The sequence below is a fragment of the Mastigoproctus giganteus genome, chromosome 14 (genome assembly GCF_048544385.1).
Source record: "Mastigoproctus giganteus isolate SK-2022 chromosome 14, ASM4854438v1, whole genome shotgun sequence".
In the NCBI taxonomy this organism is placed as follows: Eukaryota; Metazoa; Arthropoda; class Arachnida; order Uropygi; family Thelyphonidae; genus Mastigoproctus; species Mastigoproctus giganteus.
In genome coordinates, this window is record NC_143588.1 from 117,080,851 (window position 1) to 117,103,239 (window position 22,389).

General features: G+C 36.3%; 1 protein-coding gene across 1 annotated transcript; it reads right to left on the minus strand.

Annotated features, from left to right (window-relative positions):
* Nucleotides 1-4,763: 4,763 nt before the first annotated feature.
* Nucleotides 4,764-16,250, minus strand: LOC150075653 (uncharacterized). Its single transcript, XM_090388336.1, has 2 exons — nucleotides 15,700-16,250; nucleotides 4,764-5,436 (listed from the first exon to the last, which is right to left on the minus strand). Exons 1-2 carry the CDS (start codon nucleotides 16,115-16,117, stop codon nucleotides 4,820-4,822), a joined length of 1,035 nt encoding a protein of 344 aa, XP_090244462.1. The 5' UTR covers nucleotides 16,118-16,250; the 3' UTR covers nucleotides 4,764-4,819.
* Nucleotides 16,251-22,389: the final 6,139 nt, after the last annotated feature.

The window sequence follows — 22,389 nt, forward strand, 5'->3', positions numbered from 1 at the left end:
TCAGGATTTTTTTAATAGTGGATGTGTGTGGCACTAATAGACCTGTAAATGGATTCAATCCTAGATACTGGAAATTTAAATTTATTTAAAACAATCCAAGAGATACTGGACTGAATTTCATTGACTTTAGAAGGGGAGAAGCCAATCCTGATCAGGGTTGAAAAATCCATAAATTTGTAGACAATTTCAAAAAAACAGCTACAACAGGATGTCTCTAAAAGTACTAAAATTTTATTACAGGAGGTTTAGGAGGTTTACAGGATACATATTTAATCTTATATTATTCTAATTCAGGCTTATTATTGAAAGGATTGGAACTTTCAGTTGATCCAAATCAAAGTTAAAAATATTTTAACTGTATACTCAATTTAATTGTATTCTCAATGCTTCAAGACATACTGCAATACCATCACATACCTATTTCGGAGGTATGCAGAATTGGACTATATCTGTAGCTTTTCTGGTGTCTTCACAATCAGCCTGGGAAGATGCCAAGAAAAATATCAGGAAGCACCAGTCTCTTCTGGGACCTCCCTATAAGATGCTCAGCATGCTTTTCACATATCCAAGGTAAACAGTGTATGTTACTCTGAGATTACCGCTACCCATGTGCCCAATTTTTTTTTAGATTTTGTTGCAGCAACATATCTTCGTTACTGTAATTAACCACCCTGCCAACCTTCGTATCTGCAAATTTAGACACTAGGACTGATGTACCTTCATCAATATCATTTAATAAATACAGACAGCAGTGAGCCAGCACCGAACACTGTGGGGCTCCACTAATAACAAAGAGCAGTGTTCATTGATAACACTCGTGCAATTATGCTTGATAGTAGGCTCTGCTGCTTCAAATTGGTGTCTGTTTATTATTCTCACTATCAGAAGTCACAGAGAAGGAAGAATTTATACTTTTCTTTCAAGGACCTTCCTGTTATCCTCACTTTCAGGAGACTAGCTATACTGGTGTGCAAAATTTAAGGACCAGTCGGGTTTTCACCTATAGCTTGTCATAGGAGTCGCTTGGATATGGGAAAAGCATACCAAAGGAACCTTGTGAGGTACAGAAATGATGAAGGAAACAACAATGGAAACAAAACTGTACAGAGGGACTTTATTCAAAAATGGCAACATAGCACTGGCTGCCATGATACAGATGCATCACTGCCAAAGATGGAACAAAGGGAAGAGGTGGTCCTCAGTAGGAGATATGGCCACCCCTAATGTCGATGCAGGCTTTGCACCACCTGTCCATACTTAGAACAATGTTGCTGATAAGTTCTTATGGTAACATCATCCATTCCTCTGTCAGCGCCATTTTCTGGTGGGTGTGGACGCACCACTAGGTGTCTCCCAAGAGCGTCCCACATGTGTTTGATGGGATTTAGATCAGTGGAATGGGCAGGCCAATCCATACAAACAATGTCCTCACTTTCCAAAAGCATATCAACAGCTGCAGTGCGATTGGGTGTGGCATTATCATCCATAAACACGAACTCTGGGCCAATGGCACCTCAGAACAGATGCATATGGGGAAGGATTACCTCAGTACAGTAGCGTGCACTGGTTACAGTACCGCCTTCCAGTATCTGGAGTTGTGTACATCCATCCAAGGTAAGCCTCCCCAGACGAGAACACCTCGACCACCATATCGATCCCTTTCAATGATGTTTGGGAAGTGATACTGTATGCCAACCTCTCGCCAGATTAGCTGATGTCCATAATTGCTGCTCAGACTCAATCTACTCTCATCAGTAAAGCATACCTTAAGTAAAGATTTTGTGGTTGTAACTTTTAGAGCCGACCTGACTAGCCAAGTGGGTAAGGTGCCTGCCTGGCAACCCAAAGGTCGCGGGTTCGAATCCCGCCTCGGGCTTGGATCAAAGTACTGCAAAAACATTGGGAGGTGCACTATGGCCACAGAAGCCGATGTGCCAATAACTACCAAAAAAAAAGTAACTTTTAGAAATAGTGTTGGTCCTTAAGTTTTGCACACCAGTGTATTAGTCTTTTTGGCATTTAATCTTTGTCTTTCTGGTCTGTCATCTTCTATGTGTCTCAATCTTTTCTTTTTTTTTTTATTCTGCCATTTATTCTTTTCTTCTCTATATCATTTATATCCAGGATCTTCTTTATATATACGTTATCATTATTTCGTATCACTATGGATTCCAGTACAACAGGCCCATTCATCCTCATACATATATATGATTGAATTTGATGAATGCATTAAAAAGCTATATTTCTTCTAGTTACATGTATTAGGTATGAATCCATTTACATTTATATACAAGTGCCCATACAAATCTCTAGGTAAAGTAAAAAAAAAAAAAAATCACATGCTAAGTTAGCAGCAAATGTCATTGGACAAGGACAGTTTCCTATTTATTTTTCAACGAACATTCATTCGTCTAGTGAAATCACATAAAAGAAAATGTAGAATTTAATTACACAGAATATATATATAAGGGGCATTTGAAAAGTTTATGGCTTGAATATGAAAAGGTAGTGGTACAGTGTTAAAAATTTCTGTACTTAATGTATAACAATTCAAATAGTAATCCACCAAGTTTCATGCAGCTTCAATATCGTCTTTTTTTAATTATAGCTCCTAAAAAATCAACAAAGTTGTGTGAATGAGGCAAAATCAGACAATGTGCAGTCATTTGGGGGAATAAAAGGACTAATGCAAAGGCAGTTTCGTGTGGATATGTTTATAAAACTTTGGCAGGGGATGTCCATTCCTATTCAGTTGTTAAGAAGTGGCCAGTAGATAAACAAAGGAGGAAGAGTCTGGAAGATAACCCATACTGCAGAAGATCTGGAATGTCCACACCAGACATTGTTGACAAGTATGCATGATCTAGTGACGAGTGATCAACAAGTGACAGTTCACTTGTTGATCACATTTCCAGTGTCCTGGACATCTCATCTGAACATGTGTGCCACATAATAACAGAGGTTCTTGCTATGAAAAAGGTGTCAGCACAATGGGTCCCAAAGTTGTTGTCAAGTAAAATGAACATTGCATTGTTTTCAAGCAGATCTAGCAAACTTCTTCCAGAGTTTGTGACCAGGGACAAAGGAGCAGTCCAAACAGCGGAAACACAGCTCTTTTCCCCCTCCAAACAAAGACAAGTTGATTACTTCTGCTGGCAACTTGATGGCATAATATTTTTGGGATGCTGATGGAGTGTAGCTAATGGATTACTTTCAGAAAGGTCAGGCGGCAGTTACAGGAGCATATTACACAGACCTTGTAAGGAATTTGCATGAAAACAGACAAACACCAAGGAAAACTCAGAAAAGGAGTCTTGTTCCACCAGGACAACATGCCCGCCCACAGGTCTGTCATTGCCACGATTTCACTGCATGAGTGTAGTTTTAAAATATTCTACCGTCCCCCATATTCATCAGATCTAGCACCATCAGGATTTCACCTGTTTCCTAGTTTGAAAAAAAATACGTGGCTGGCATCTATTTTCTCATTGACAGTAACATCACTGCTACAATGGATGCATTCCTGGAGGTCCAAGAGAAAGGTTTCTTTGCAGCTTAGAATCAACACATGGCAGCACAAATGGCAAAAGTGTATTGACTCCAAAGAGGACTATGTTGAAAAGTAACATGTTAACAGAGTCCTCAAATGAACCCTTCATATTAAGGCCACAAACTTTTCAAATACCTGCATACATAAATGTTTTTGAATTGTAGTTCATAAAAACAAGCAAGTTTATTCACAGTCTAGCAAATGTATAGTCATATAGTATTAAGACACAAATATGATGAAGAAAATTTTATGAAAATGTTTGTATTCCAGTTTGTTTTGAATATAAAAAGGTTCAAATCAAGTAAAATACAAATGTGATTTTTTAAAGTCTTGCATGTTTAACTATAAACATAATCAGATGTAGACACTCCCGTTTGAATCACATTGCCATTTTTTTTATCGGAAATTTTCTGTTGACTAAAGGTCCTGTGTTTTCATGCCTTAATTTTATATTTATTTTTACTGAAAGGAAAAATTATATTTGCATATAATTTTTTCCTTTCAGAAAATTATTTATTTTACAAAATGATCATAAAACCATTCTGACAGAAGTTCAGAAATGTATCATAAATTTTCATTTAGGCCGGGTCTGTTTCTGCATAAATAAAATACAAACATAAAAAAAAAAAGGCAGTCAGAATTATAAATGATTGGAATTAGTGAGTTTTTTTTTTGATACATAAAATGTATCTAGAAAAGAAAACATGGAATCATACCATGCGATCTGCATGAGCTGATATACAACTTGTCAATTTGACACATATCGAGATGACACAGATAAAATAGTGATTAGCATAACTAATTATAGCAAATCATTCAATTATACTCATATTCGAATGATTTCTTCGATTATGCCCATCGCTAATATAAACGTGGTGGTGCCTATGTTGCATTTTAAAGAATTAACCAGTGATGATTCAAAGATGTCACTCTTTTACAGAATGAACAGAAATTCCTTTAATTTGTTAGTAACTGATTGAACCCACAATAACTAAACAAAAAAAGTGACAAAACTGATCTCGCTTAATCTTGGTCTTCCAATTACAATGAGGCAAAGACCATTAATTATTTAATAATAATAATTTTATTACAAAACTTTACAGTGATTAAATTTGTTAAACAATTAGTTATAATAAATATATCTGAAATTTCCAAACACATCAGAGTGATGCTTCTTGTTCAATACTAAAAACAAACAAATGTAGGAGGCACAGATAATACATTTGGTGATGGTCTTTCTGAGAGGTTGTTATAAGATGATTAATCATGTCAACTTGAAGATGCTCTTGATGCACAATTTTCTCTTAGTATCTCTTGTGCTAAATTAAGAATTCCGATTCTGAAACGTCTTTTCTGATCGTTGTTCATTTCTCTCATATCAGGAAGCACACTTTTGAAGAAAGATAAATCGGTATCTTCCATGTCATTTTCATTGGGGAACCTCTTGGACTGAAAAAATCTGTATACTGACTTGATGTCTTCAACTGATATATTCTGAGCCAAAGTCTTTCTGCTTTTCTTACTGAATGAAGTAGGTTGATCAACTACAGTTTCTTTTTGATCACTCTCATTTCTTGTAATCACACCAGTTTCATTCAGTAACACTTCACCTTGCCTATTGTGCTGCAACGGTAATGCCAGTTTGGACGCTTGGCAATCCGCATCACTATAGTTCTCCTTCAAATGTGCTACTGGTTCTGTTTGTGAACACTGCACATTACCACACTGTTTTCTTGATTTTGTGAATGGTTGCAAGAAATGTAAATATTTTGCTAAATAGTAAGGCTTTCTATGTTTGGTGCCAGGATGAAGTGGGACTTTAGTGGACTTCAAATGTCTTGTGTAACATGCCCTTAGATTTTTCCATCGTTCTTTACACTCCAACACTAAAACAAGTAAAAATATTTAATAATAATATACTGTAATCAATATTAATCTCGTTCAAAGTCTCATGATTAAAAATATATTTACTTCTTTTCTGATACTTTGCAGTATGACCAAATTACTTATAACTGCCATCAACAGGGAAATAGATAACACAACAAAATGCTAGAGTTGTGGATTTTGCCTAATTGTTATAATAGTGTCAATAAGAAAGCACATTGAAATAAAAACTCTACCGCCACGTTCAAGATCAGTATTGTGTAATTATAAAGTATAATATTCTTTTCTATAATTTTCCTATTAACCACTGATTCTAAAAAAGGATCAGTGATTACTAGGAAAACTATAGAAAAGATGGTAAATATGACCGTAATAGTAATAGAAGAGTATATTATAAGAAAGCTCCTTTGGACAAGCTAATAAAAGGGAATTTGAATCAGTATTTCTTGGAACTGCTTAGAGCAGTTCCAAGAAATACAATACACATAATGAAAGCATGCTGAGCCCAAGTTCAAATTATTAGATGCTAACCCATGCAAGAAATCCCTGTTTGTGAAGTATTTTCAGATTGGTCATAACTGCTTTTATCTTGTTTCTAGATGCACATTACTATATATACCAAAGGAATATTATTTATTTTATTTTTTAAAAATCTAAATGCATAATTTTATAATCATACCTATTGTTCATAAATATTCTGTTATTTATGAAAGAAGGTACTTTGAAATAAACTCCAGCCCCCACATATTATTTTATACTCGGCCCTCACAAACAAAGTTGGCCATCTCCTTCTAATGAAGATTCTACACCATTTTCTTTTTATTTCATTGAAGATTAAGCATTTCCCTTAAAAACAACTTGCCGGGACTACTTTCACAAAGGAAAACAAATAGTAATAGTATTTGCTATAGCAAGGAAGCCACGAGATTTTGCTACACTGACAAAAAAAAAAAAAAAAAAAAACCCCAAGTAGATAAGAAAATACAAATTATATGCTTCCCTCCTCATACAGGTGACTATCCAGTTGACCTTTGAATTTATTCAGACTGTCGGCCTCAACTACCTGCCAGGAGAACTTGTTCCAACAAACAATGACTCGCTGGCTAAAAGAATACTTCCTACAATCTAATCTAAACCTCAACCCCTGCAACTTGAATTTATGACCACTAGTTCTGGAATTCCTTATAATACTGAGAATCCCACCTTCATTTATTTTGCTAATCCCTCTCAGAGCCTTATAAATCTCACTCAGGTCACCTCTGAGATGCCTGTTTCCCAAGGTCTGTACGATGCATAATCAGCCTTTCCTCATATGGTTGTCCTACCGATCTCACCAGTCGAGATGCCCATCATTGGACCCTTTCAGGAAGCTCGTCTTTTTTTCAGATGAGATCTCCATACTTAAACACAGTATTCCAAAATGTGGTCTTACAATTGTCTCATACAGTGGAATTATGACCTATCTCTACAGAGTAACGTTTGATAGGACACTATGGGTTTTCCTGGCTGTCTGTAAACCGTATAGTTCACCGAACAATTTAAGAAATGCAAATATGCAAATTATTCACCTGCTAGTTACTGAAAAATAGAAAAAATCTGTTAGCAAAAAATTTAATTTTTCCACTTTTTGTCACAGAATTGGCATTGCTTTTTATTAGTGGTTGATCTATTGTTTTTAATTGGTTTGTTGATCTACAGTCTCCACAAAAAAGAAACAGATGCTCTTTGCAAATCATTTAAGCACTATCTATCTTGATCCATTTTCCCTACATAATTGAAATATATTGAAAACATAAGTTTTCCATGGTTCTACCAAATTACCTTTGAAGATGCAAGAAAATTATCTTGTCTAAAGTTTATTTTTATTGTAATTGTTGACATACTTGCAGTACCACCACCACCTATTAGCAAAGGCACATGATGCAAGAAAGCAAGCTTATATAGCATCAGCCAAAAAAAAAAAAAAAAAACCCACCCTTATTTCACCCATCCACTTGCTCCAAATGTTTATCAAGTTCTCCAAGTTCTGCCTTGAATCTATTTAAGCTATCAACTTCTACGACAGATGGAAGTTTGTTCCAGGAATCAACCACCCGCTGGCTAAAGGCAAACTTCCGCACATCTATCCTACAACCATCTTTCCTCAATTTGAATTTATGCCCTCTCAGGCAATTATTCTGAGCAAGAGGAAGAATCCTATCCGCATTGAGCATGCTCAAACCATTCAAGGCTTTATATACCTCAATCAGATCATCTCGCAGGTGCCTAGTCTCCAAACACTGTAATTTGCAAAACTTAAGCCTTTCTTCGTAAGAGCAACCCTTCCATTCACTAATCTTATTGCCCTTCTCTATACTTGTTCCAACAGCTCTACATCCTTAAAATGAGGCCTCCAGACCTGTATACAGTACTCAAGGTGTGGCCTGGCCATTGCCTTATACAAGGGGATATCACCTCCTTATCCCTGCTAGAAAAATTCCTGTATACCATTGACAACACACCATGAGCTACTCTTGCAGACCGTCTGCACTGCTCAGAAAACTTCATATCTGCCTGCACAATTACCCCCAGGTCCTTTTCATTCTCTACCACTGTCAGTGTGGTACCACAGAGTTGATACATTACTCTGGGATTACTGCTTCCCATATGTAAAACTTGACATTTGTCAATGTTAAACTTCAACTTCATTGCTCAACTTTTCAAGATCCTGTTGCAGCAGTGTACTGTCATTAACAACCATGCCAACCTTCGTATTGTCTGAAAACTTGGACATTAAGCCTGATATACCATCAATATCATTTATAAATACAGAAAACAACAATGGACACAACACTGAACCCTGAGGGACTCCACTAATAACATTAGTCCACAAAGAGCAGTGTCCATTGATTGCCACTCTCTGTCTTCTCCCACTCAACCATCTCTTTATCCATAGCAACAATTTGCCTCCAGTGCCACACTGCTCCAATTTGTGCAGCAGTCTTCCATGTGGAACAGTATTAAAAGCCTTTCTAAGATCCAAATATATAATATCAAAGTTATTCTTTGCATCCAGTTCCTTTGTGACTACATCATAGTATCCAATCAAATTAGTCAGACAAGACTTCCCCTTAAAAAACCCATGCTGTGTCCGAGCTAAAACTGAAGTCTTGTCTAGATGATCCTGCAATGCTTCTTTAACCAGTGCCTCCATTAATTTCCCTGGAACAGAAGTTAAACTAACAGGTCTGTAATTACCTGTGTCTCCCTTTGATCCTCCTTTGTGGATTGCAGTCACAGTTGCACATCTCCAGTCCATGGGTACCTTCCCTGAGTGCAGGGAAGCTCATAATTATGGCTAAGGGTTTGCTTACTTTCTTTGGCGCCTCCTTTAATATAACTGAATAGATTCCATCCACCCCAGGTGCCTTTCTTGTGTTTATCTTCAACAATTTCTCCTCCACTTTACTCTGAGTTATTACAAGATTAACTAATTTACTGCCAGAGTCGAACACACCTCTGGCATTCCCCTCCCTGAATAACTCCTCGTGTATGAATATCGATGCAAAATATTCATTTAGTTCGTTAGCTACCTGAGTAGGATCATCAACAGTTGAACCATCGATATCAAGTGGACCAATCTGATTCATCCTCTTCCTTCTAGAGTTTACATAACTAAAGAACTCTTTGCTGTTTTTATTTGCAGCCTTTGCCAAAGATTTCTCGTAATCTGCCTTCACCTGCCTAACCTCCTTTGTAACTTGGTTACAGACCAGCTTATATCTATCATAGGCTTCTGTGTCACATTAATTTATATGTATCCCATGCAATTTTTCTTCTCTGTCACATGTCTAATTAGTTCATCTGACATCTATTTGGGCCTAAATCTTGAACAATATTTCTTTGTTGGTATGAAAAGCCATGAAGTTTTAATTTCATAAAAATACTTGTGGGCAAGTAGATTTTAGTTGTATTTCTAGATCCATGATTATTATTAGTAGCAGTGGCAAATGAAGCAAGCTTATACAGCATCAGCAAAAAAAAACAAAAAAAAAACACTTCCCATTTCACAAATCCACTCCCTCCAACAGTTTTTCCTTGAATTTATTCAAGCTATCCACGTCCATGACATATGGAAGTTTGTTCCAGCAAGGCAAACTTCCACATATGTGTTCTGCAACCATCCTTCCTCAATTTGAATTTACCCCCTTGTGGTGTAGTCTGAGCAAGAGAAACTTGCTCAGCCCGCACAAAGCTCAGTCTATTCAAAATCTCAATCGGATCAGATCACCTTGCCTTAGTCTCCATATGCAGCAATTTTCAAAACTGAAGCCTTTCTAGGTAAAAGCACCCCATCGTTGCCCTTTTCTGTACTCCCCTCCAGCAACTTGATGTCCTATCTAAAATGAAACCTCCAGACCTGTATGCAATACTCAAGATGTGGCCTGATAATTTCTTTATACAATGGAATAATTACCTCCTTTATCCCTGTATCAAAATTTCTGTATTTAATTAACAAAACCCAATGTGCCATCCTGGCAGCCTGCCTGCATTCCGAAAACTTTATAGCTAAATGCACAGAGTCTTTTTATTCTCCACTACCCTGAGTATAATACTGCACAGTTTGTATGTTAATCTGGGATCACTGCTGCCCATGTGCAGTAATAGTAATCATGGCTTGTGATGCAAGAAAGCAAGCATCTGAGCTTATGTAGCATCAGCCAAAAAAAAATTCACACAACCATTCCCTCTAAATGTGTCCAGTTCCTCCTAGAATTTATTTAATCAATCAACTTCCACAACGACAGATGGAAGTTTGTTCCAGCAATTAACCACCTGCTGGCTAAAAGAAAGTTTCTGCACATCTATTCTACAATTGTCTTTCCTAGATTTGAATTTATGCCCCCTTCAGTTCGTAATCTGAGCAAGTGGAAGAATCGCATCAGAATTCAGCACACTCGACCCATTCAAGGACTTATACACATCAATCAGATCACCTCGCAGGTGCCTAGTCTCCAGCCGCTGCAATTTTCAGAACTTAAGCCTCTCTTGGTTAGAAGATCCCTTCATTCCCCTCACCAATCTTGTTACCCTTCTCTGTACACGCTCAAGCAAATCTACATCCTTCCTATAATGAGGCCTCCAGACCTGTATGCAGTACTCAAGGCATGGCCTGACAAAGGGACAATCACTTCCTTTTACCTGCTAGCAAAATTCCTGTATATCATTGACATAACCCCATGACCTGCTCTTGCAGCCTGTCTGCACTGTCAGAAAACTTCACATCTGATTGCACAATTACTCCCAGGTCTTTTTCATTTTCTACCAGACTAAGTGTAGTACCACACAGTTGGTACGTTCCTCCGGGGTTACTTCTACCCATATGTAGTACTTTGCATTTTTAATGTTAAAATTCAGTTGCCACTTCTCGGCCCTGCCCAAATTTTCTAGATCCTGTTGCAGTAGCACACTGCCATTACTGTCATTAACAACCCTACCAACCTTTGTATCATCTGCAAACTTCAACACTACGTCTGATATACCTTCATCAATATCATTGATAAATATACAAAACAACAGTGGACACAACATCGAACCCTGTGGGACTCCACTAATAACATTAGTCCACAAAGGGCAGCATCCATTGATTACCATCCTCTGTCTTCTCTCACTCAATCACCCTTTTATTCATTGTAGCAACTTACCCTTAATACCACTCTGCTCCAATTTGTACAGTAGTCTTCCATGCACAACAGTGTCAAAAGCTTTCCTGAAATCCAAGTATATGATAGCAAAATTATTTTTTGCATCCAGTTCCTTTGTAACCACATCATAGTATCCAATGAAATTTGTCAGACAAGACTTTCCCTTAACAAACCTATGCTGTGTCTGAATTATTGCTGCAGTCTTGTCTAGATGATCCTGCAATGCATCTTTAACCAGTGACTCCATTATTTTACCCGGAACAGAAGTTAAACTAACTGGTCTGTAATTACTCGTGTCACCCTTTGATTTCCCCTTTGTGAACTGGGGATACATTTGCACATCTCCAGTCCATGGGGACCTCCTGTGAGTCCAAGGATGCTCTCATAATTATGGCTAAAGGCTTGCTTAGTTCTTTTGCCGCCTCCTTTAATATAACTGGATAGATCCCATCCACCCCAGGTGCCTTTCTTATGTTTAACTTAAACAATTTTTCCTCCACTTTGCTCTCAGTAATTACAAAATCATTAAGCACCCTGCTACAATTTGATAACCTGGCATTTTCTTTCCTTAATAACTCCTCATGTGTGAATGTAGATGCAAAATACTCATTCAGTTTGTTTGCTATCTCAGCAGAGTCATCAACAATCAAACCATCGATATCAAGTGAACCGATCTGATTCATCCCCTTCCTTTTACAGTTTATATAAGTAAAGAAATCCTTGCTGTTTTTCTTATCATCCTTTGCCAAAGATTTCTTGTAATCTGCTTTCGCTTGCCTAATCTCCTTTGTGACTTGATTATATCTGCCATAGGCTTCTGTGTCACATGATAATTTATATGCATCCCATGCACGTTTCTTCTCTGCCACAAGTCTCATTAGTTCGTTTGATAACCATTTAGGCCTAAACCTTGAACAGTATTTCTTAAATGGTATGAAACATCTAGTACCTTCCACGATTAATTCCTTGAATGCTTCATACTTAGAATTTGCTGTTGGTAACATCATCAGTTGGTCCCACTGTACAGAATTTAAAAACTGCTTGAGACCACTGTAGTCACCTTTATGGAAGCAAAAACCCTTACCTTTACCCCTGATGGTAATTATATCTTTAAGTAAATCCGACATTAGTAAACTGTGATCGCTGCCACCTAGTGGTTCCTTTATCTGCAAATTCTTAATACACGAATGATCACTGCTGATAACCTGATCAAGTGTATTACCCTCTCTGGCTGCCTCTCGAACATGCTGCAGTACTTTTCATTTGTCAATGTCAATCTTCTATTGCTTTTTCTCGGCCCAAATACCTAGATCATGTTGCAGTAGCAGAACATTACTGTTTTAAAATCGGAAAACGAGTTCCCGATTGTAAAGCAGCGGCAAGGTGGGGGTTGAACACCCTAGGAATATCGATCACTGCTACTCGCAACGATTAATCGGAAGGGATACCAGATTGGAAAGACTAACCCAAATATTTTCTGTACTTAAGTTCTTATTTTTGCATTAGTAGGTCCATAGAAGGTATATAACCGTGAAAGTTACCTGAAGCTGAAACTTCCTTCGCTATTACATCCCACGCCCGATCTTGTACGTTTTTATTACTATAATCAGCACAGCTATAATCATATAAACACGAGTATTTTTCGATAAGCGACACAAATAAAATATTAAAATCTGGGTCGTCTTTCATAATAATTTAAAGAAAATAACTGTGCAAACAAGTGACGTGACACTGACATAAAGTTGCGCAGTTTCTATTTCACTGACATGGCCGCAGTAACACAACACCACGTCACAAGAATGTCACGTTACTTCACGAGCGCCCTCTCGTTTGTTAACGTTAGTTTAAAACTAACAGCGCGTCACTTTGGAGCCTTGTGTCAGATCACTTGTCATATCATTCGAGCATCGCAGCCAAGTGGCATTGGATTGGGCCACTCTCAAACAAACAAAAAAATGATATCAAGTAGAAGGAAAAACGAAGTTACCCAATACTAAACATTTATTTTAACTTTTTTTTTTTTTTTCATATTGTAAACAGACAAAAGAAGTTTCAGAAAGTGAACAACAATTTTTTTATTTTGGCAAGGAAATGAAACCCTTTCCACGAAATTTTTATCATAGGTTAAATTAGTATTAATAATAATAGAGGCATTTGATTGAGTAAACAGACGAAAACTATGGGACTGAGTAATAAAGGATACCCAAAGCATCTTACAAAAATAATACAGTTTATATCAAGGAACAAAAATAGTAATAGATACAGGTAATAAATTAACAGAAGAAAGTATAAAAAATCAAGGAGTTTAAGACAGGAATGTAGCTTGTCACCAACGCTGTTTAACATATATATCGAGGATGATATGTAAATGCAAAGAAGAAATTAATCCATTTAAATACAAAGAACAGGATTAATCAACTGTTATTTGCAGATGATCAAGTAATTATTCAAGATGGTGAAGATAATTTACAAAGAGCAGTATTTAAATTAAACCGATTACAGAAAAATATAAAGTTAAAATATCAACTATGAAAACTATAACAATGGCTTTTAAAGGGAAAAATACGGTGAGAACAAAAATAGTTATAGACAATAAAATATTAGAACAAGTAAAACATTTTAAATATCTAGGATGTGATATAACATATGATGTCGAAGAAGATATGAACCAGAAATTGGTGAAATTTCAAAATATATGGGGAACAATAAAAAGAACTCTGGCTAAGAAAACAAGGAAAGAAACACAATTGAAATTTTACAAAGTAATGGCAATCAACACTTCTTTATGATTCTTGAACATGGATACTGAGAGACATTAATAGAATACAAGCTGCAGAAATGAAATTTTTAAGATATGTTAAAGGATGTACAAAATTAGATAAAATACCAAATGTAAATATTAGAAAGGAACTAAAGATTTACTCAATTAATGGAAAAATTATAGAATATAGACAAAGATGGAAAGAACATGTAGAAAGAATGGAAGATAATAGATTCCCTAAATTAGCTTATACATATAGAGCAAAAGGAAAAAGAGACAGAGGAAGACCAAAGAAAAGATGGGCAAACCTCTTCGAGATTGGAACAGGCGGATCGCCTAATCCATGAAGAAAGATAAGATAAGAATAATAGAGGCAAATGATGCAAGAAAGAAAGCTTATATAGCATCAGCAAAAGAAAAAAAAAAAAAACTTAGCAATGCTTCCTATATCACCTGTCCTATAATTTGCCTAGTTCTTTGAATTTATTCAAACTATCTACTTCCACACCACCAGATGGAAGTTTGCACCAACAATCAACCACCCACTAGCTGAAAGCAAATTTCTGTGCATCTACTCTCAATTTGAATTTATGCTCCATGTGTAGCCTATGCAAAGGACAGGATAAGGAATCAGAAATTAGCTTACTTCAATCCATTCAAAGTGTTAAACAACTCAATGAGATCACCTCACAGGTGACTAGTCTTCAGACGATGCAATTTGCACAAGAAGCCTTTCCTGGCAAGAGGACCCTTTTGTTCTTCTCACTAATCTCGTTGCTCTTCTCTGCACCTATTCCAACAGATCCATATACTTCCTAAAACAGGATTCCTCCCCCTCCCCAAGACCTGTATGTAGTATTCAAGATGTGGCCTAACCATTGCTTTATACAACAATATTATCACCTTTTCATTCCTGCTATCAAAATATCATTGACAAAACCCCATGAGTTGCCCTAGCAGCCTGTCTGCATTGCTCTGAGAACTTCATGTCTGACTGCATGATTATCCCCAAGTCTTTTAATTCTCTACTACCATGGGTGTGGTGCCACACAGTTGGTTTTATTCTGGGATTTCTGCTACCTACATGAAGTACCTTGCATTTGTCAATGTTAAACTTCAATTGCCACTTCTACATAATTTTTCCAGGCATTGTTACCATGATTACTGTCATTAACCACCTATCAACCATATCATCTGCAAACTTAGACATTAAACTCAATATGCCTTTATCAACATCATTAATAAATATATATAAGAAAACAGTGGGCCCAGCAGTGAACCCATGGGTACTCTAATAATAACAGAAGACCAAGAAGGGCAGTGTCCATTAATTCTTCTTCAACTCAATTTTCAATTACTCTTTTAATTTTTTAATTATTATTAAATATATTAATTAAATTATTACATATTAAATTATGTTAAATTAAATATAATTACTTTTTAAGTATTTTTAATTTTTTTCAATTATTCTTCAACTCGGTTTTTATTGATATTTTTAATGTTTATACATTTAGAAAATTTAATAACAAATTAAGAAATTTTAAAATATAGGAACGACAGAATGCTCGTTTGTTTTCAAAAAATAAATCTAATGCAATCGAACTTCGGCTAGATATTATCAATGGCCATTATTCCACGAGTACCATCCATAATGGTAAAGAACTCGTTTTTGTTGGTTTTATGATTTAAAACTGCAATAAATAATAAATGTCAGGCCTATACATTGATAGATCGTTAGGTGATATATCACCAGGTTAGGTCTTTTATAATGAAAATTATATAGGTATATCGAATAAATTATATTTAAAAATATATCATACCTTGAAGAGCATGGAATAAATCTTGATTTTTTGACACATCCCGTCCAGCAGCAAATGCATTCTTTCGAATAGGCATGACATCATGGGCATTGATGTACGCAGAAAAGGGATTGTTCTTCAACTCACAATGTATAAATTTTGAGGTCCTTTCCATAAATTCCTGTTCACTTTTAATCTTCGCACTATTTCTTAGTGCTTGTCTGTTAATATCGGGGTCTGCTTCGTGATTGTGTTGCATCTCACTGTACAATATTCTGCTATCCTTTTCATTATGGGTAAACACCTTTGCCGTACAGTTTTTGTTCACACATCTCCACCTTACTTTGCCATTATTAGAAACATAAGCTTTTCTAAATTTGTAATTATTAACTATCAAAAGGTTCTTTCCCTTTTCACTGTACATAAAATGAATTTCCATTTTTATTCACAATCCCAAAGCCAGCAAATATGAGCAAGTAGTTAAAGAACATAGCATACAAATTAAGAGGATTAAAAGCTTACCAACTGGTAGCTGCTCAAATCTTGTGTAACACCTGATCTCAAGAACTATTTTTTTTTTCTTTTTTTTTTTTGCAACAAACAACAGCAGAGTTCATGACTCGGATAAACAATATGGAACTGTCACTTTGCAATTCTCCATTTGCCTTATCAGTGTCGCCACCTGCCGATTACAATATATATATTCTTTGAATCAAAATTAATATTCGCTTTCAGTCAAAGGACAAATTTCGGGTGCTGTTTAACTTTATTAATTATCTTTAAAAAATAATAAACATTCAAATAAACATTTAATTATATATTACTCTTAATTTAAGGACTACCTTTTTCTTCCTCTAGATAGAAGAGAAAAAAAAAAGAAAAGATGGCTAATTTTATCACTGACATAAACAAATTATGTCATCCAGTAAAGGTCATTGCTCAGTTGTTGGCACGTTCACATATATACATGCATATGTACATGTGGCCTTCACCATGCCCGATTGGCTGTCTGCCCATAACAGAGGGACTCCCAGCTGACGGATTTTCACGAAATTTTATATTTGAGCCATTTAAAAATATTTGTTAAGCCATTCCAAACTTCATTAAAATCAGACCAATAAAAATATGGCAATTAATTATAACTTAAAAGTATATGGGAGAAGAGTAATAAATATTATACAGTTGCAAAACTGAACGGCTAAGTTTAGAGAACGTAAAACTATAGTTCTATGTCTATCAACTGTTCTATAAAGTTTTTCGGACTGTTGTCAAATTTGGGCCGGATGATATGTAGCAGTTTTGTCACTAGAACACTATTTCTCCAGGCCGTTTCGCTGAGTCCGTGGTTGCAGTTTTGCGTGCCGTTTCGTCTGGAACAGCCAGACTTGGTCAGGACAAGATGCGTGAGATACCTCCAACACAGCAAACCAAACGCAGCAAACTAGATGGGAAGTTTCTGGCTTTGCATTGGATACCACCAACGACTCACTTTTTCTAGACTCAGTTTCGAGACGGATGTTGTTGTTGTACAAGTTGGATGTATTGCGTATTTATGTACAGTTAATTGCGAGTAGAAAGAGGAAACGACGATGGTGGATTCATCCAGCAAATTCGAATAGGTTAAAAACAGGACAGTTTTATATTATGTTTGAAACATATAGGAAGTTTTCCAAAGTTTTTTTATTATTTTTATTTTATTTTACAGAATGTCGATATAGAGTTTTGATGAACCTCTAATGTTAAATGAACCTCTAATGAACCTCTAGTGAAAAAAATCTCAAATTTTGATACCGTGATGCGGAAATCAATAAGAAGTACTGTTTCCCTGCAATAGACGTTGGTGCTTATGGATGAGATGGATTCAAATAATTTTTAAAAATTCAAATTTTGGAAGAAGATTGCTTCAACAATTTAATTTGCTGATAGAGCTCTTCCTGGTACAAATGAGCTGGCAATGCCATTTGTTTTTGTAAATGGAAATTAAATATTAATCATTATGATGATTAATATTTAATTTAACTGTTCAAATTTTTTGATGGGTATGCCCATCAAAAAAATTGAACAGTTAGCGAAATTTTCAATTATGGATTAACTCCAGCAAGACGACTTGTAGAATGCACGCTTGGAATACTGAGCAATAAATTGCGCATTTTTCACTACTGAATTTGCTGGAGTGAATATATGCTTCGTCAGGGCCGATTGGACCCAATCTGGCCCCGCGCTCTTGTGCCCCTTGCGTGGAAGAAAAATTAAAATTAAACGAAAAAATGAAAAAGAGAAAGAAAGGGTTTTTTTTTAAAGGTTTAGTTAAAGAATTTTTTATTAATATCTTTTTTCAATTCATAATATGTGAAAAGCAAAGTCTGTATACAGTTATTTATAAAGGTCTGAAAAATTTACCCATTATCTAGGGGTTATTATCTCAAGGCCAGTTTTTAGACATCTCTTGAAATATCAAAAGTAATTACTTGTCATACATGTATGAAACCTGAAAATGAAAATATGCAAATTCCTGGAACCGTTTAAAAAAATTCTGATGTATAAAATTTGGATTCGATTGACTCAATTTGAAACATAGTTACAAGGAAATAAAACATAGACCTCAGGGATTCATATCTGGTGAATATGGGCTAGGCACACCCAGGGTCCTGAGGCTGGATATCATCATTCTTCTCTTCCTTGGTGATCTCTCTCTCTCTCTCTCTCTCTCTCTCTCTCTCTCTCTCTCATCTCTCTCTCTCTCTCTCTCTCTCTCTCTCTCTCAGGGTAACTCGGAAATTTTTTTTTTTTGTATGGTGCAGCATAAGCCTCAGGCTTTCTTGCACCTATGGCTAATAATAATAATAATATTCAATAAAAGAACTTACATTTAATGTTTTTTGAATGTAAGATTATTTAATTTTTAACATATTGTTTATTCTTTTATCATAAAATCTGTGCAATAAATTAAATTTAATTATTTATCAAAATAATATGTAAATTCCATATGGGGAATTGTACTATTAAAACCTTTTTTAAAATTTATAAAAATATTTAAAAAATACAGCGTCCACACTACTTGCTTCTGTCAAATTCAATTTTATCTATGAAATTTTGGGTATAACACCTTGGTTTTATTAACAGCGTTTCCTTATATTCTATATTCGTAGTTTTATTTATTGCTTTTTAATAATTGCAGAACAATGCTGGGCCAAAGAGGGCTAGAGATATTGGAAGAAATACCAGAGTGAAAAATTAAAAATAAAATAAATTAAAGCAAGTCACTAACGCAAAGCAACGTGCTGCTCTAGATAGGTATTTGCCAAAGACGTCCGATGAAGCAGTTCCGAGTTCCTCAGGATTTATGGAACTGGAGTTGGAAGAAAGCAACACAACAACTCAAGAATCAGTCGTTAACCTGGAAATCTAACTCTGAAGCAACAAGTCAGAGTGAACAGATCATCAGTAACATGAAAGATCAAGATAATGATGACGCAATAACCAGTCAGAGCGAAGAGATAGGCAATCGAGACTTTAAAGAAATAGATGCTGACTTAGATATACTTCGGGCTGATGACACAACTATTCAGAGCAAAGAATCAATCAGGAATCAAGAAAAAGAAAATCAAAACAATTCCAAGACTTGAAGGTCAGCTAAACATAAGTGATCCAATAAAGAATTGTCTAACGTGTGAGAGACTATTGAGTGAAGAAAGGTCCACCAAAAATTCTTTTGGAAGACTTTGCAAGGAAGGAAAAGGAAACGCATTTCTCAAAAATTCATTGCCAAAGGAAGCTTCTGAACCGGGAAATCATTCTCCGTCCATGGATAATATACTCCGAATCAGCTGACAGGGTAGTTTGTTTTTTCTGTCCCCTTTTTGGAAATAATATAAATTAACTTGGCTACTAACGGATTTGACGATTGGCCCAATATTTATACAAGATTATCAGAGCATAAAAAATCAAAAGCCATTCCGGAGCTATGGTAAATTGTTGTGAACCGCAAAGAAGACTTTCTGCTTCGACTATCGACAAAATTGAACAGAAATAGGTCGATCAATTAAAAAAAGCGATGGCGTCAAGTTTTTGAACGATTAATCTCTGTTGTTCAATTTTTGTAAGAGCGTAATTTGTCTTTTCGTGGCTTCGTTGAACAACTGAGAAATTCCAACAATTGAAACTTTCTTGGTGTTATAGAATTATTGGGAAAATTCGACTCCGTTATTTAAGAGCATCTTCGACGAATTTCTAATAAAGATATTCAGGACCACTACTTCGGAAACGAATTCAAAATGAGATCCTCGGTATCATGGGAGATGCAGAAAAAAACAATATTGTTAGGCGAATAAAATCGGCCAACTGTTTTGCTGTTATTCTTGATTATGTACAGGATATCAGCCATCAAGAACAAATGTCCGTGACAATTAGATAAGTCTCCGATGGAACATTGCCCAATACGCCAGTCGGTGTGTATGAAGAGTTAATAAAATTTATCAATGTATAGAGCAGTACCGGAGAAAATTTGCACACTGTGAAGACATAGGAACTCGAAATATTATGATTAGACATAATTAATATCCCAAGTAAAGGTTATGACAATGGAGCTAATATTAAAGGAAAAGTTTCAGGTGTTGGGACGACTTTTACAGAAAATTTCAAGAGCATTTTTTAGACCACGTGCTTGGCACAATTACAATATACAGTGGCGGACAAAAAAAACTGCATCACTTGTAAATTTTGCAAATAATGTGTGTTGCGCTGCTGCACTGTGGGTTGCAGAAATGTTCGAAATGCATTTGTTAGATGGGATATATATCTCCGTGAATGAAATCCAATAAAAAGACTCCACCTGATATACCTAATTGCCATAAATATCTTCCCAAAGGGTAAAATGCGTAATTAATGGAAATATGAGAAATCATGCAAATGGCAATCATGACAACCAAACATACATTTTATTGTATTTACTTGTACAAACTGAAATGACAAGTTAACGTAATAGTATTATGTACTGAAAATCAGCAAAATAAGTCCTCAATATTTTGCTGCTCCTCCTCGAGCTGCAATTACAGCCTTGCAATATTCTGACATAGACTTAATCAACTTCTGTATATACGTTTGCCCAATTTCGTGGTACCACACCCTTACAATTCTTTCCTGCAGCCGAATCTTACTTGTTGGTTTCTTCTGAGCACTTTTAGTCGACATTATGTATCAGCAATTTTCAATAGGGTTAAAATGTGACTGTTGCCAGGCCAGTCCAACAATGTAATGCCAGCATTTCTGAGGTATGACTGCAATTTAAGGGAGAAAAACGAGGGAAAACATTGGTGTAAATATCTTTTAAGCCTTGTGAGACAAAAAGACAAACTCGTCATTAAATCTAAATAGCATAAAACTTACCAATTTTGCTGTGTGGCAAGGTGCTGAGTCCTGTTTAAAAATGCAGTTTTGGACATCTGTGTGGTGATCCCTAATAAAGGGTGTCAGGCACTCCTCCAAGATAGTAGTGTAGGTTAATAAACTTAATTTGCCCCATCCCTTTGCTTTTTATGCATCCCCATACCATTTGACTGGCGGGGAACTTTGCAGTCGGTGTTATGCAGTCAGGGTGGTATGTCTCCGATTTCCTTCTTCTGACATTTCACTTCCCATCCGAGCCATGCTGGTTGAATTTGGATTCGTCAGAAAAGATGACGTCCCATTGCTCTTTTGTCCATGAAACATGCATTTTAGCCCAAGTAAGTCGCTTCTTCCTTATTTGTTGGGTCAACCAAGGCTTCTTCTTGGGCCAATAGGCATGCAGACCACATTCCAAAAGCCGTCTTTGGATAAAAAAATTCGAATTATTATTTTAGGGCCACCCATAATTTCTTAAATATATCCGTATATGTATTATGTCTGTAAATTGCGTGTGTTCTCTGGTCGATTTGCCTGTTTTGCTGGACAAAAAAAAAACCCAGTTTCTAGGGGGGGGGGGGGGGAAACCTTTCTATCTACGCCTGAGATCAACTAACTCAGCCAGGAAGTGAAAAAAGTCCATTAAAGTTCCTCGCATCATCGACGGGATTCGAACCCGGTCCTTTTCCACCCGGTGTGGGGAGAATTGCGATGATACTACTGTGCTACCGCGCAGCGTCTTTGGATAGTTGGTGCACTTGTTTCAACCATCTCAAAGTCCAGTTTTAGATCAGGAGCACTAGCATGGCGATTACGAAGGCATAGCTGTTTCAAATACCGATCTTGGGAAGGCATAGTCACTCTCTTACGGCCTCTTCCAGGTCTTCTCTTCACATCACCGGTTTCATGTTTTAATTTCAGCACCCGGGATACTGTTGACTGGTGGCATTCTATTTTATCAGCGGCAGCACGCATAGAAAGCCCTTCCTAGGACAGAGCAACAGCTACACTTTTTTTCTTGGTGTCAACTGCACATATGGAGCCATGCTTACTCCTCTGCAAAACAGGATACTAATAAGCGTGTATACCCTTCCAACGCCGTATTTATAAAAACGGCTGATGCAATACCTTGCAGTTACTGTCTGATGCAATGGAAGCTTTATCTGATGCAATACCTTTGCTTTGCGACAGGGGATATTCAGGGATATATTCATGTGTTTTTGTGCAAGGTCGTTACACAACAATGTTAATTGGGTTATACAACAAGTTAATTGGGTCATTGTTTTTCTGAGTATTAATGAGATTCTCCTACGATGCTTTCTTACCCTT

Coding starts and splice junctions, on each gene's coding strand:
- LOC150075653 (XM_090388336.1), bottom strand. CDS start 16,117: ATGGAAATTCATTTTATGTACAGTGAAAAGGGAAAGAACCTTTTGATA. Junction 5,437..15,699: donor TTTATTCCATGCTCTTCAAG/GTATGATATATT, acceptor TACTTGTTTTAG/TGTTGGAGTGTAAAGAACGA.